Source organism: Camelina sativa, chromosome 7 (genome assembly GCF_000633955.1).
Source record: "Camelina sativa cultivar DH55 chromosome 7, Cs, whole genome shotgun sequence".
Lineage (NCBI taxonomy): Eukaryota > Viridiplantae > Streptophyta > Magnoliopsida > Brassicales > Brassicaceae > Camelina > Camelina sativa.
The window spans coordinates 29,250,056-29,263,419 of record NC_025691.1 but is presented as its reverse complement, the minus strand read 5'-3'; the positions used below and the strand labels follow the sequence as shown (position 1 = coordinate 29,263,419).

At 37.7% G+C, this 13,364-nt stretch overlaps 3 protein-coding genes across 4 annotated transcripts in view; 1 reads left to right on the top strand and 2 right to left on the bottom strand.

Moving 5' to 3' along the window:
- The window catches only part of LOC104703207 (anaphase-promoting complex subunit 6-like), a 5,256-nt gene extending 1,609 nt beyond the window's left edge, over positions 1-3,647 (bottom strand). Inside the window, exons 1-14 of the mRNA XM_010419177.2 lie at positions 3,285-3,647; positions 3,016-3,150; positions 2,740-2,813; positions 2,448-2,487; positions 2,221-2,266; positions 2,025-2,104; positions 1,711-1,883; positions 1,492-1,617; positions 1,130-1,204; positions 917-1,042; positions 689-758; positions 513-595; positions 264-377; positions 61-180 (exon numbers count right to left, since the gene is read on the bottom strand). Coding sequence (XP_010417479.1) covers positions 61-180; positions 264-377; positions 513-595; positions 689-758; positions 917-1,042; positions 1,130-1,204; positions 1,492-1,617; positions 1,711-1,883; positions 2,025-2,104; positions 2,221-2,266; positions 2,448-2,487; positions 2,740-2,813; positions 3,016-3,150; positions 3,285-3,530 — 1,508 coding nt within the window. The 5' untranslated portion in view covers positions 3,531-3,647. The remainder of the gene's footprint in view (positions 1-60; positions 181-263; positions 378-512; positions 596-688; positions 759-916; positions 1,043-1,129; positions 1,205-1,491; positions 1,618-1,710; positions 1,884-2,024; positions 2,105-2,220; positions 2,267-2,447; positions 2,488-2,739; positions 2,814-3,015; positions 3,151-3,284) is intronic.
- Positions 3,704-7,066, top strand: LOC104703208 (F-box/FBD/LRR-repeat protein At1g78750-like). Of its 2 annotated transcripts, none has more exons than XM_010419178.2 (4): positions 3,704-4,511; positions 6,094-6,462; positions 6,547-6,687; positions 6,790-7,066. In XM_010419178.2, the coding sequence occupies exons 1-4, from the start codon at positions 3,888-3,890 to the stop codon at positions 7,063-7,065; spliced, it is 1,410 nt and encodes a 469-aa protein (XP_010417480.1). In that variant the 5' UTR covers positions 3,704-3,887; the 3' UTR covers position 7,066. The 2 variants fall into 2 exon arrangements, with proteins under 2 accessions (XP_010417480.1, XP_010417481.1); XM_010419179.2 differs by having other exon boundaries at positions 3,704-4,520; positions 6,118-6,462.
- On the bottom strand, positions 10,548-12,399 carry LOC104703203 (protein trichome birefringence-like 42). Its single transcript, XM_010419173.1, has 5 exons — positions 12,128-12,399; positions 11,470-11,644; positions 11,195-11,373; positions 10,939-11,097; positions 10,548-10,845 (listed from the first exon to the last, which is right to left on the bottom strand). Exons 1-5 carry the CDS (start codon positions 12,397-12,399, stop codon positions 10,548-10,550), a joined length of 1,083 nt encoding a protein of 360 aa, XP_010417475.1.

Here is a 13,364-nt window from a genome sequence, read left to right as displayed (position 1 = left end):
GATGGAAATGGAAAAAATGTGATAATCATCGTAAGTATTGTTTCAAAGAAATGACTGGTGTTTAAAAGTACATTAAATACCTGCAAATGGTAAGTGTACGCCAAGCCAGAGTAAGTGCTTAAGCTTTTAGTTGATAGTGTAAGTGCTTTCTCATAATATGAGATAGCTTCATGGTAGTTTCTGTTTATAATAAGAATTCAAGAGTCAATAACTTCATTACATTCACAACAGAAGATGCTAGTTGTGTGTGCACCAAAATATACCTTTGCTTTCTATATGCATGAGCGAGATTGACCACAGTTGGTTCCCAGGTTTCAGTTAATGCAGATGGTATATGGGACAATGTCTTCTTAAACCACCGCACAGCTTCATCGTACCTGAAATATAGTTGATATTGTTGACTCAATTTACTGGATCGTTACCTTCACCCCATTTTGTAGTATAGCTTTGTCATTAATAGCATTTGGAAAATTCAGAGATAAGCAGAGACTGTAAAGAGAAGAGGAACGCACTCTTTCATATGATATGCAACAACTCCGAGTTCATTGTAAACAAGTGGATCCGAAGGGCATATCGCCTTAGCTTGCATGAAAAACTGGACAAAGACAAGGGAACAAAGTAAATACAATATTTGCACAAAGATAAGTCATATAAACTGAAGATATCAGACAGCATTTTCTAACTTTACCTGGTCCGCAAGCTTGTAGCTGTGAGTTCGCATATACTCCATTCCAATGTACAGAGTTGGCAAATGACACCTGGAACAAGATAATATCAAGATTCAACCTGTAAAAAACAATTTGTGACGTAATAAGAACACTTCTACATTGCTTGAGGGCTAAGAATGACTCATTTTAGACACAAGTTATACATTTACAGTCACTAGTTTTAAAGAAAACAAGAGTAACTTGATTACCCTGGAAATAGCCTAGCAGCAGTACGATAGGCAGACATGGCTTGGTCACCCTCCTCTTGGGAAGCAAAGGAATTACCATAACCTATCCAAGCTGGTGAGAATGAGCCATCTATACTCGTAGCTTTACTGCAAAACCATATTAGAATAAATGGGGTTCAGGTCAGACACATGCACCTACCACTAGAGTTGATCAAGACTGCATCATGGCATTACCTAAAGTACCGCCGAGCTTCAGCATACTTTTTGATACAATAGTAGTAACAACCCACCGCAAACCATGACAACGCCCTACAAAACCACGCATGAGTATTTATACCACAGAGCATCAAGCAAAGGAATTATGAAACTTTGACTCATACACAAAAATGTGAAATCAATTTCACATGTTCAACGAGACCAAGTACATAAAACATATTCCACCAAAAAAAATGCTCTTGAAGTTGATTCATGGTCTTGACAAGCTGAACCATAAACAGGTTAACTATCCTAGCTAGGATTGGGATAAAATCATAAGAACTATATTGACATGCTCACCCACTGGCCATATAGCTTGAGAAAATAAATTTCATACTCACTTTGAAGGGTAGTCTTTTACCAAATTGCACGCCATTAGATAGAGCTCATTTGAATTACCAAGTTCCATGGCAGCGGCCAAATGTACCAAGGTACACTTCAAATGAAAAGGATCTTTTTCAAGGAGTCTGTCAAATAAGACCAAAAGAGAATCACATTGCTAGAATCATTCAAGTTTCATATTGCTCAAAATTTAGCATCAGCAGTAATATACAACTTACGCAGAGGTTAGTTCGAAACACTTCTGATATTCACAGCATTGATGGTAGTACTCAGCTTTACAGGCCAACAGATCAGTGTTATTAGCCAATGTGATCATCGATGATCCAGAGACACTACCACTTTCGTTCTCAAGCTTCTTGAACTTAGCATCTATCGTGCTCTGTATGTCATACTGGACATGANTCAAGAAGAAAAAAAGATGCTACCAAAAGAAATTAGCAGAATAGATAATCAGCAAGCAAATTCCAAATATAAGTGCTACATATCTATTGACACATATCGGATCAACACCTTACAACATCGAAATGTTTACCTTCTTTATCAAGCATGAATAGAAAGAAGAGAGCCATCCGTCTTCTGGACTAAATTGCAGTGAAGAAAGCAGACTCGATTCTGAATTTCAAGTAATTAAAGTCTCAGTTAACTTCTAGTCATGTAAACGACAACGCCATGAAACAAACAAGACGATAAAATAAAGAAGAATGAAAAAGCTTAGAACTATAACTCACCTTCTTCAGATGTAAGCATATGGCTTTCAATAAGGCATTCCAAAGCCTGAAAGGATAGATTACAGAAATCACAACCATGTAACAGTTTTCTGATAACTACAGGAGCTAAATCAGGTTTTTTACTACTATATAGTGATGAAGAGAATTTTATCTTCCCACAGTAGCTCTGCAACTTCCCACAGAAACTAAAAATAACATGCAGCAATTGACTAGGGTGCTAGAAGTACCTCATAGCACAGAGGATCAGCCTTTATAGCAGCTTTGTACCTGCAAACCCAACCGAAACTAATGAGTTAAATGGATATGGAGTTCAAGATTCTCACACACCACTCAATCATGATAGATGGATCAGCCAGATTACACACAAGATCCTAATATTTCCTACTAGCAGTTCAGTGAAACTTATATACATGCTCAGATCATGTCACACCACTAGCTCAATAAGATCAGTTTCTCGAAATCATCAAAATGCAAATGATCCCCTAAACAAGAAAGATAAGTGAAAGAAGGCTCACTGACCATTGTCGAGCCTGAGAACGGTTTTGTAACGCTCCATATGCTTTCCCTCTTAAGAAGCATATTGCCGATGAAATCTGCAAAAGACAACCCCCAATGTATCAGTGCAGGTACTTGCAAAACCTTCAACCTCAAAATAGTATAGTGGAAACACAGTATATAGTAGTCAGACCAATTAATTTAATTCCAACAATTTCACTAACTAAGCCTTCTAGACTCATATACATACTATCTACATGACATCTGGAGTGAAGTATTTGAATAGAGTAAAAAACTCACATTAATCTCTCGGTCCTCTGCATCTTTATCAAAATCTATGACGCTACCATCTTTGGCATCATAGACAATTCCATCTTCATCAACCTTAGCATCACCAAGCATCAAGAGACACTGATCCCATTCCTTCAATTCCTCCTGAAACACACACAGAATTTACCCGATAAACCCTAAAACCACTCGATTCAAGCGAAACAATCTGAATTTCAAAATCCCATCCCACAGAGAAATAGATAATTAGATAGAAGAAGAAGGGAGAAATCGGAAATTACGAGGCACTTTGCGGCGAGGTAACGGAATCGAAGATCTCGGAGGACAATCTTAGAGGCGTTGAGAAGGTGAAAGGCGCGTCGGTAATGTCGACCGAGAAACAGAGCTTGAGCTTGCATATAAATGTCAGCTGGGTCATTAGTGAGTGCCGCTACTTTGTCGGCGAAGAAGATGGCCGACGAGTACAAATGCTTACTTACGCAGTCACGAACCACGCCGCGGATCTTCTCAATTTCTTCTTCCCTCATAGTTTCCTCGCCTCTCTACTTCTTCTAGACGAAATCCACAATCAGCAAAGATCTAAGCAAAAATCTCAACAAAACAAAATAATTGGGAAAGCACGACAGAGGCGGGACAATCGCAAGACCCTCCGGCGGGAGTGTAAAATATTTTATCCCCCTCACCTTCCATGACTATAGGCCCATTATGCTGCAACCTAAAGCCCATTAACATAGTTGTGAAACGCAACAAGCCCTGTAATTTAAAATATGGGACCCACAGCGCCGCGAGTCAGTTGTTCTATTAATTTAGCAACCCTCAATTAATCGATTCTCTCTACTGCAAGGTTTTGAGGATTGCGTTTCTATTTGATAATTGCGGTGGTTATGGAGGATGAAGACGGTGGGAAACGTGTTCGTGCCAAAGGCTACGGTGAAGTTGATTGGATAAGCAATTTGCCAGATTGTTTGATATGTGAGGTACTCTTGTGTCTCCCAACGAAAGATGTAGTTAAGACTAGTGTGTTATCCAGTAGATGGAGAAATCTCTGGAAGTATGTACCTGGATTGAACTTCGGTTATCGTGATTTCCAAACCCGCAACGCATTCCCGATTGACTACAGCGCATTCTTGAGTTTTGTCGACCGTTTTCTAGGTTTTAATAGTCAGTCGCGCTTACAAAGTTTTAGGTTAGAGTGCGAATTTTATGGTTATGATGAGCCAGAGCCTGGAGATGCTTTTGTTAGGCGGTGGATCAACAGTGTTGTTAGACGGAAAGTGAAATATCTCTATGTTTCGGACGATTCTTGTGATGTCGTGATGCCTCCAACCATTTACACTTGTGAGAGCTTAGTAAGCTTGACGCTCTCTGGACTAACCTTGCCTAGTCCCAAGTTTGTTTCTTTACCTTCTCTCAAAGTTCTCAGTCTAGGAATTATGATGTTCGCTGATGACGACGATTTGGCTTTAGAAACGCTCATCTCACGTTGCCGAGTTCTTGAAAGCTTATATGTGAGACCCGTTTAGGCCCATTAAAGGCCCAGCCCCTTTGTTAAGCAAAAATCCTAAGCGAGTGTGTATATATGTGTACGTATTGTCTTCTTCATCATAGCCGCTTACAAAGTTTTCGTTCCAACTTCGATCACTCTCTTGTTTCCGTAAATCTGAATCTCAAGTCACCATCACCATTCTCGTTGAGATCAAGTTCCACGTTACGTCGATCCATAGTCACCGCCGCTTGAGTCACCGTTGTCTCCGTCGTTCACTTCTCTCACTGGAGTCGAGATCCATCACCGGTGGTTCGTTTGGGTAAGGAAATCCAAACATTAATCTGTTTCCCATCTTCTACAAGTCACTGTGTTAGCTTCTATAATCTGTTCCTTCTGTTACAAGTTATCTGAAAGTTTTGGTTGTTGTTTCTGGTTGCTTCTGTCACAAGTCGGTTCGTTGGCATCTGCAAGTTGGGTCGTCTGCTGTTGTTTCTGTTTCCTCCGTCTGCAAGTTAGGTTGTCTGGTTCCTTGGGCAGTAAGTCTCTTGTTCCTTTGTTCTGGTTTTCTAGTTCTGCAAGTTCCGGATTAAGGTGTTGAACATTATTCTCCTTGTACAAGTTTCAGGCTAGCCGCTTTCAACTTCTCCATTCCTAGTTTCGTCATCTTCAATCAGGTGGGGGAGGGATTTGCGAATTCATAACACCTCATTTACACTTTTGTGCATCTGATAAGCGTTAGTTTGAAGTTAGACACTATTGATTGTAGATTGCTAGGTGGTTAGATTGTTGATTGCTAGGTGGTTAGATTAGTAATATTTAAATGTTTTAATGCTTGCCTCATGGTAATATGAGGACGTGAGATGCATGTTGCTTGTTAATGTGTTACGTCATACTTTAGTCTTTGTGTTGAGAAAATTATTAAGAAAATAATTAAAAACGGGAATTGAGAATGTTGGACTGTAATGAACCGATGGGTTCATTATGGGTCATAAACCGCTGACGAGCAGTACGGGAAGAATCGAGCTACGGGCCGTGGTCTTCTAGGAATGAGGTTTGGGAGCCATATAAAGTGTTAATGGCCAAATCTATAATCAAAGTAAAATACTTAATATATTACGAAAAATAATTGTGGTGGTATGTCGTAGTCTTTCACGCAAGTGAAAGCTATATGCTTGTTGTCTGATTTTATGCTAGTGTTTGGAAGTTGCGTGAAAGTCTATTTGTGAGGTTATGTTTCGGTGGGCAGTGTTGACCACCTCACTGAGTAATTAATTACTCACTCCCTAATCTTTTCTCTTCAGGTCACGGTGAGAATCTCGAGTAGTTGCACAAGTAGTCTTGCTTTGTGGTGTGTTTTTGGGAACGTTGGGTTTATTATTTTTACCGGTTATTCTCTATCTTTCTTTTACGTTCGGATTTCTTTTTATTTATGACATTCTTTTATTTTCTTTTAACAAGACTATTGAAATATTGCATTAAGGTTTTTACTTTAATCAAGGAATGATTTTCTGGAAATATGAGTAACTTAGTATTTTTATTATATGGATGTGTTTAAAAATAACCTTTTAATAAGAAAACTAGTGTAGTCCCAAAGGGTTTGGGAGCGGGTCGTGACATTATATATAGAGAGGAATTATCTTTGTGATAATATTGAAGTTTTACGAGTGTGTTCACAATCCCTATTGAGCTTCACTCATGTTGCAGACGGTTTGGAGGAACTTGTTGAAGATTTATTATTAGTTATAGTTGATGCTCCTAGGCTTAAGTTTCTGAATCTCAGAGATGGTCGAATTGAAAATTTCATATTAAAAAATCCGAGTTCCCTTGTAAAGGCCGATATCGATACTGAGTTTAACCTGTCTTGTGGAAAGAAGTTCGATCCAAATGATCTGCAAAAAAGAAATATGATTCGTAATTTTCTCGTCGGGATCTCTAGCATAAAAAATTTGATCATCGCTTCGTCTACTCTTGAGGTAACCTATGTTGAATTCGCTATTTGAACGTTTAGACTTTTTGTTAGTATCAGTTTATCCTGATACGTTTCTTTTTCGTCGTAGGTCATTTATGATTACTCAAGATGTGAACCACTACCCTTATTCCGTAACCTATCTTCCTTGCGTGTTAAGTTCTACGGCTACACGTGGGAAATGTTGCCAATCTTTCTTGAGAGCTGCCCAAATCTACAATCTCTTGTCATGGTAAGGATTCTCTCTGCTGAACCATGAACTTGCTATCTTAAGATGCAAATGGTGAAGGTAATCAATCATATATTGAACTCGGTTAAATGGTGGTACTTGCAGGGATCTACTAATTATCAGGAGAAGGAGGGAATTAATATCTTGTCTGAACCTCGGCGTGTCCTATCATCATCTCTCAAGTATGTCAAGATAGAAAGGCCACTGAAAGGAGAGGCGATGGAGATGAAACTAGTGAGTTACATACTTGAGAATTCAACAGCCCTCAAGAAACTGACCCTATGCTTGGATGATTCCATTAAAAAAGAAGAATCTGTCATCTTCAGAGAACTCCTTACCATTCCAAGACTCTCTACATCATGCCAAGTTGTCGTTCTTTGATAGTCATAACTCATAACCAATGAACGTTCTAGGTTGTTTTTAATGTTATTTCTTAGCTTCTGATGACATTGAAGTGTTGTAGTTCATAAAAAGAATCATATTTATGGATCAAATCAGTATCACTCCGTCGTGGCTGGGACATTCTGATTGGTCAAGACTCGAGAGTTGGTGGTTTGTCTTGCAGAAAGCTAAAAAACTTAGGGAAAAAAAAAAGGGCGAGAGGTGAAGAAAACTGTAAATTTGGGGGTTAAAATGAAAGAAAAAAATACCCGAAGAAACTTGCACGACCAAAAACATGTACAGCCCAACAGTTAATATAGCCTTTTCTTACAACTACAATCCTACGTCGTTTGATCATTGATAACCGTAGATAACCGTGTTGATTGGGTGATAATTTGAACCGATTTAACCAAAAGTAAACCGAACAGGTTGAAGGCGAGACATACCTTTTTAACTTTTCCACCGACAGAAACTCTAAACGGCAAATTAGCCACTGGAGTGGCACCGCCGGGTTGAGGCAACAGAGATACTTAGGCCGGAAATATTTTGACGGCGGTTTGGTTGTCCGGCTGTTTTCATTCTTCAGGTGCCGTTAACGAAGTATTTTATATTCCATTCTCACCTACTCTTTCGTGATTTTTGTAAGTACTAGCTCTTTCTGTCGTTCGATTTCTTTTGACTTTTCTACAGATTGTTTTAATTAGTCTCGATTCTTCGTCCGAGAAAAATGTTTTTTTAAGGATTTTTGTTGGACTCAATCCAGATATTACATGGATGAAGATGCAGAGAAACGTGTGCGTGCAAAACGCTCGGGTGATAGTATGTGTGATGTAGATAGGCTAAGCAAATTGCCAGATTCGTTGCTATGTCAAGTGCTCTTGAACATTCCTACCAAATATGTGGTTCGGAGTAGTGCTTTATCCACAAGATGGAGAAATCTTTGGAGATCTGCCCCTGGTTTGGAATTGGGGTATGGTGATTTGATTTCCCCGAGTACAACGCTTTTGTGAGTTTTGTCGATAGAATTCTGGGTTTTAACAGTGAATCATGCCTGCAAAAGTTTAAGTTAGAAGACCGCGATTTAGAGATGAAGTACGAATGGGAGTGGGATGAGCCTGATGCTGCTCATGTCACTCGGTGGATCAGTGCNGGTGGTTTGTCTTGCAGAAAGCTAAAAAACTTAGGGAAAAAAAAAAGGGCGAGAGGTGAAGAAAACTGTAAATTTGGGGGTTAAAATGAAAGAAAAAAATACCCGAAGAAACTTGCACGACCAAAAACATGTACAGCCCAACAGTTAATATAGCCTTTTCTTACAACTACAATCCTACGTCGTTTGATCATTGATAACCGTAGATAACCGTGTTGATTGGGTGATAATTTGAACCGATTTAACCAAAAGTAAACCGAACAGGTTGAAGGCGAGACATACCTTTTTAACTTTTCCACCGACAGAAACTCTAAACGGCAAATTAGCCACTGGAGTGGCACCGCCGGGTTGAGGCAACAGAGATACTTAGGCCGGAAATATTTTGACGGCGGTTTGGTTGTCCGGCTGTTTTCATTCTTCAGGTGCCGTTAACGAAGTATTTTATATTCCATTCTCACCTACTCTTTCGTGATTTTTGTAAGTACTAGCTCTTTCTGTCGTTCGATTTCTTTTGACTTTTCTACAGATTGTTTTAATTAGTCTCGATTCTTCGTCCGAGAAAAATGTTTTTTTAAGGATTTTTGTTGGACTCAATCCAGATATTACATGGATGAAGATGCAGAGAAACGTGTGCGTGCAAAACGCTCGGGTGATAGTATGTGTGATGTAGATAGGCTAAGCAAATTGCCAGATTCGTTGCTATGTCAAGTGCTCTTGAACATTCCTACCAAATATGTGGTTCGGAGTAGTGCTTTATCCACAAGATGGAGAAATCTTTGGAGATCTGCCCCTGGTTTGGAATTGGGGTATGGTGATTTGATTTCCCCGAGTACAACGCTTTTGTGAGTTTTGTCGATAGAATTCTGGGTTTTAACAGTGAATCATGCCTGCAAAAGTTTAAGTTAGAAGACCGCGATTTAGAGATGAAGTACGAATGGGAGTGGGATGAGCCTGATGCTGCTCATGTCACTCGGTGGATCAGTGCTGTACTTAAGCGAAGAACAAGTGAGGTTGATTTGATAAGCGATTTGCCAGATTCATTGCTATGTCAGGTATTCTTGAAACTTACCACTAAGAATGTCGTTAAGACTAGTATTTTATCTAGAAGATGGAGAGATCTCTGGAAATGCGTACCTCGATTGGACTTGGTTGGTGAGGATTTATGTGAAGAAGGCTGTTATACAGAAAGCGGCATGGAAAATTGCGAGATTTCTGGGTCTTCACAGAGAGTCGTGCTTGGAAAGTTTTAGGTTTAGCTGCTTTGGTGGTGTGGATCGTGAGCCTGATAATGCTCTTATCTGGCGGTGGATGAACACTGTTCTCGACGTGAAAGTTAAACATATATGGACTATATGGAAGATGCAAGGGATAGTGATGGGCCTCAGATACCTCCAGCCATTTACACTTGTCAGACTTTGGTATTCTTTCGGGACTGGACATAGTTACGCAAAAGAGCATGGACATAGTGAGAGATGACAGTGTATATGACTTTCTCTCTAAACGGGATCTTTCTTTCAGGAGATTGGACTTCTGGTAAGAATGCAAGGAATGGTCTCACAAGATGAATCACTCTGAAACCTCCTCCTGCCATCTTCTTGTCAAGTGATTTATCTTTTAGAAGACTCTGAAACAAAACGCAATTAACTAACATCAATAATAGAATAAAGGATTCACTATAACCTAATAATTCCTAAGCTTCAATCAAAGGAATTCAAAAAAGAAAAAAATAAGGCAAGATTCAACTTCAAAGAAAATATCACTACATGCACCCATATACGAAGTTAGGTATCGAAGTCTACTAGTACATAGGACAAGAATTAGATACCCTTATCTGATTCCAGAGAACGTACGTTTCTAATAGAAAAGAAAAAGTATAGAAGGAGAACCTTAGAAAAACAGAAATATAAGTTGGAATCTTGCTGAGAGCTATTTGTTAAACAAAAAGATAGGGCTAGATATGATGGGGCTATTTATATAACAAACAGAGTTCGAAACCTGAACTGATTTGACATTCCTTTTCCTACTTGGAATTTGCTTGGATTTTTTTTCTCTTAAAAACATCTTTTCTATTACAAAATGTTTAATTTAATTTTGATTTTAAACTTTTGATTTTGTTTAATTTAATTATTATGTAACTAATTTAATTAGTAGGAAAAAAGGAAATTAATGTTTAAGAGAATTTATTATTTGGGTATGTTATTTTATTAAAAGCATTAAAATTATATATTTTAAAAGTTGCTTAATTATCTTCAGATTAATATAAATCCAAGCTTTTTTGGTAACAGAAACTTCTGGATCCGTAATGCTATAATTTTAATTTGACGCCCAAGCAAAACTAGTGGCTGAGAAGAGCCGTATAAAGGAGCTGGTTCCATGCGTCGGGGACTCCGGGGAGGCACCAATGACTGCAGTCATTTAAGCGACTGCCTCCACCGGCGTAGATGGAAGGGTGAGCGTCCTTCCTCAGCTCTGTCATAGCCGTCAAATCAAGGAGCTCCACCGGTTTAGCCATCCCTCCGATCACTCTTCTCACTATAGCTTCACCTATGTTATGTCTGGGGTAATTACTTGATCCTTTCAGTGGTTCCGTCTCGCCCAAGCAAGTCTTCCCCGGTTTACCCCATTCACTCCCGCTTCAAAAAATTAACCAGAAACAAATAAGAAGAAGGTTACGTCTTGTTAAGTAATTAATTAGTTAATTACTAGAGGAAGATATCGAGATTAACTTTAAATGAACTGGAGAGACGCCTTGATAGAAAACCCTAGTTTTTGAAGGATCAATGTTGTGATCAATCCACTTAGCCCAAGTTGTCAATGCAATCTTGAAAGCCTCCATTCTATTCATCTCTTTCACTATTTGGTCTCCCGTTTGAAAATAGTCCCATCTACATCACCATCATCATCATTATTGGATTATATAATACATATGATATGATGTGATTAGATTAAATAAGCTCAGAAGATCGTTGGATTAATATTTACGTTTTGGCACGCCCGGTGTGAGACCACCAGTGGAATGTGTTAAAGATGGCAACATCTGCTCCCAACCATTGATTCCCCGAACTGATCGAATCTAGTTTCAGAATCAGTCCCCTTGTTTTGTCCGCTACCAAATCTACTAGGAACCCATTTTTCAGGAAATTTACAGATATTCCATATTCCTGTAATTAATTGTAACATATCAAAAATATTATTGATCATAGTCTATTGACCGAAGCCGATAACCAGGAATAAACCATTTGAGGCTACGTACGTACCGGAATGGTGAAAGTAGAGAGGCGGCGCTGGTTATAGTCGAAGGTATACTTAGCGTTAGGAACGGCCGCGTGAAGCATGCAACTCATAGAGACCCACATATTGTTGCTTAGTGAATCTCCCACAAATAGTATTTTCTTTCCTTTGAATCTCGTTAAGAAATCTCGTCCGTCGAATCTGCCAAATCATATCCCCCACGTAAATCTCAGCCGTTATACTTTTATTTTTACAAAGGTGTAATTTTGATATATGCATGCATCTTTTTTAGTCAAACTCATAGTAGTAAGATATGCTAGCTAATCAATGTATAATGTAAATTCATAATTTTCTTAGAATATTAATATGCAACGATTAAAAGCGTCATAAATTGCTAAATGTATAGTCATAATTACAAAAAAAAAACTAGTTATTACATTAAATAAATGTAAGATTTAGCATCACATTTCATTAGTACTTGAGATTTTCCACAAATTAATTCCTACATATGAAATGAATGCGAATCTCGAAGATCACAATTCTCCATAACTACAATTATATGCTTCTTGACATTGAACGAGACAATGTAATCATTTAATCGTGATCAAGCGAAAGAAAAAGAAAATCTTTTAAACATTTTGAAATGTATTGACAGAAGTGAAACTGTGAAAGTTAATATATCACCTTGGGATATCGCATCCGGAGGGTTGCCATCGGTAATGGAGGTAGTTTCTGTCCGGCCGACCAAGCTTCTGGCAATCCAATCCGATGAATGGACATGTCGATGTTCCATAAAGAGGATTAGAGGCATAGTCATATATCCAACGTCCTTCGTAAATGTTACACTTTGATGCGTTACTGTAACCAGCATTGGTATTATATGCTAGGACATCATAATCTGATAAATCAACAAGAAAAATAAGAAGAATGAGAAAGAGGACCTGATGGAGATTCATTGTTTTTTTTTTTTTTTTTAACTACAGCTAGCTAGCTAGAAGAGACGATGTAACATGATTTCTATGGTCATCAAATTCTTGCATTTATAGGTATTAATTTATAATACACGTATTCGAATGCGTGCATGATCTACGTAAATAGTCAAATATCTACGATTTAGGGGAAAGTAATAAAAAACCTTTTATAGGATAGAATCATAGAATCTATATAGTCAAGCAAGAAATCTCTTCTTTTTTGGTTAATTCTGCTATAATATAACTCTGATCTAGAGAATAATTTTCAAATATAAAATCGACATTTGAAAAATGCGATAAGATAAATTGAAAATTTCTATAACTAAGAGAAGAAAATCAGTGTTGTCAAAACATATTGGGCCTTTATAAGATTATACTCCCTCCGTTTCAAAATATAGAATGTTTTAACTAAAGCACGTAGATTAAGAAGTTTTTACTTTAAACAAGTTCAACCAATCAGAAACAATACTGCATAATATAAAATATTAAAGTAATCTAAAAGTTGCATAGAAACTTGAAAACATCCTATATTATAAACAAAAAACTTCTCTAAAACATCTTATATTTTGAAACGGAGGGAGTATTTTGTACACTTAATTTTTCACACATTTTGGAGTTTTCCAATTGTTGGTGACATCTTGCAATCTTGCATAACAATTAGACATTTTGCAATCTTGCATAAAAAATGGGAAATCTAAAATAAAAATCAGCAAAAATAATATTAATATCATCCAAATAGTATTAATTCACGATTTTGATCATCCAAATGGTAATTTTTTATTTTGATAAAAATAAATTTTAAAATACAATTAAAAAGTAGGATAAATACTCATAAATAGAAAGCTTTCTGCCAATAATAAAACGAAATGAATAGGATGAAAGTCAGTAATTTTGATAACCACACGTGGCAAAATACTAGTGGATAGCATGTGGCCATCTATCAGTTATAC

Excerpts from the sequence above, each read along its gene's own strand:
- LOC104703208 (XM_010419178.2), top strand. The coding sequence starts at position 3,888 with ATGGAGGATGAAGACGGTGGGAAACGTGTTCGTGCCAAAGGCTACGGT. Across the intron at positions 6,463-6,546 it reads TCGCTTCGTCTACTCTTGAG|GTCATTTATGATTACTCAAG; the intron begins GTAACCTATGTT and ends TTTTCGTCGTAG. Across the intron at positions 6,688-6,789 it reads ATCTACAATCTCTTGTCATG|GGATCTACTAATTATCAGGA; the intron begins GTAAGGATTCTC and ends TGGTACTTGCAG.
- LOC104703203 (XM_010419173.1), bottom strand. The coding sequence starts at position 12,399 with ATGAATCTCCATCAGGTCCTCTTTCTCATTCTTCTTATTTTTCTTGTT. Across the intron at positions 11,645-12,127 it reads TCCGGATGCGATATCCCAAG|ATTCGACGGACGAGATTTCT; the intron begins GTGATATATTAA and ends ATGATTTGGCAG. Across the intron at positions 11,098-11,194 it reads CACACCGGGCGTGCCAAAAC|ATGGGACTATTTTCAAACGG; the intron begins GTAAATATTAAT and ends ATGGTGATGTAG.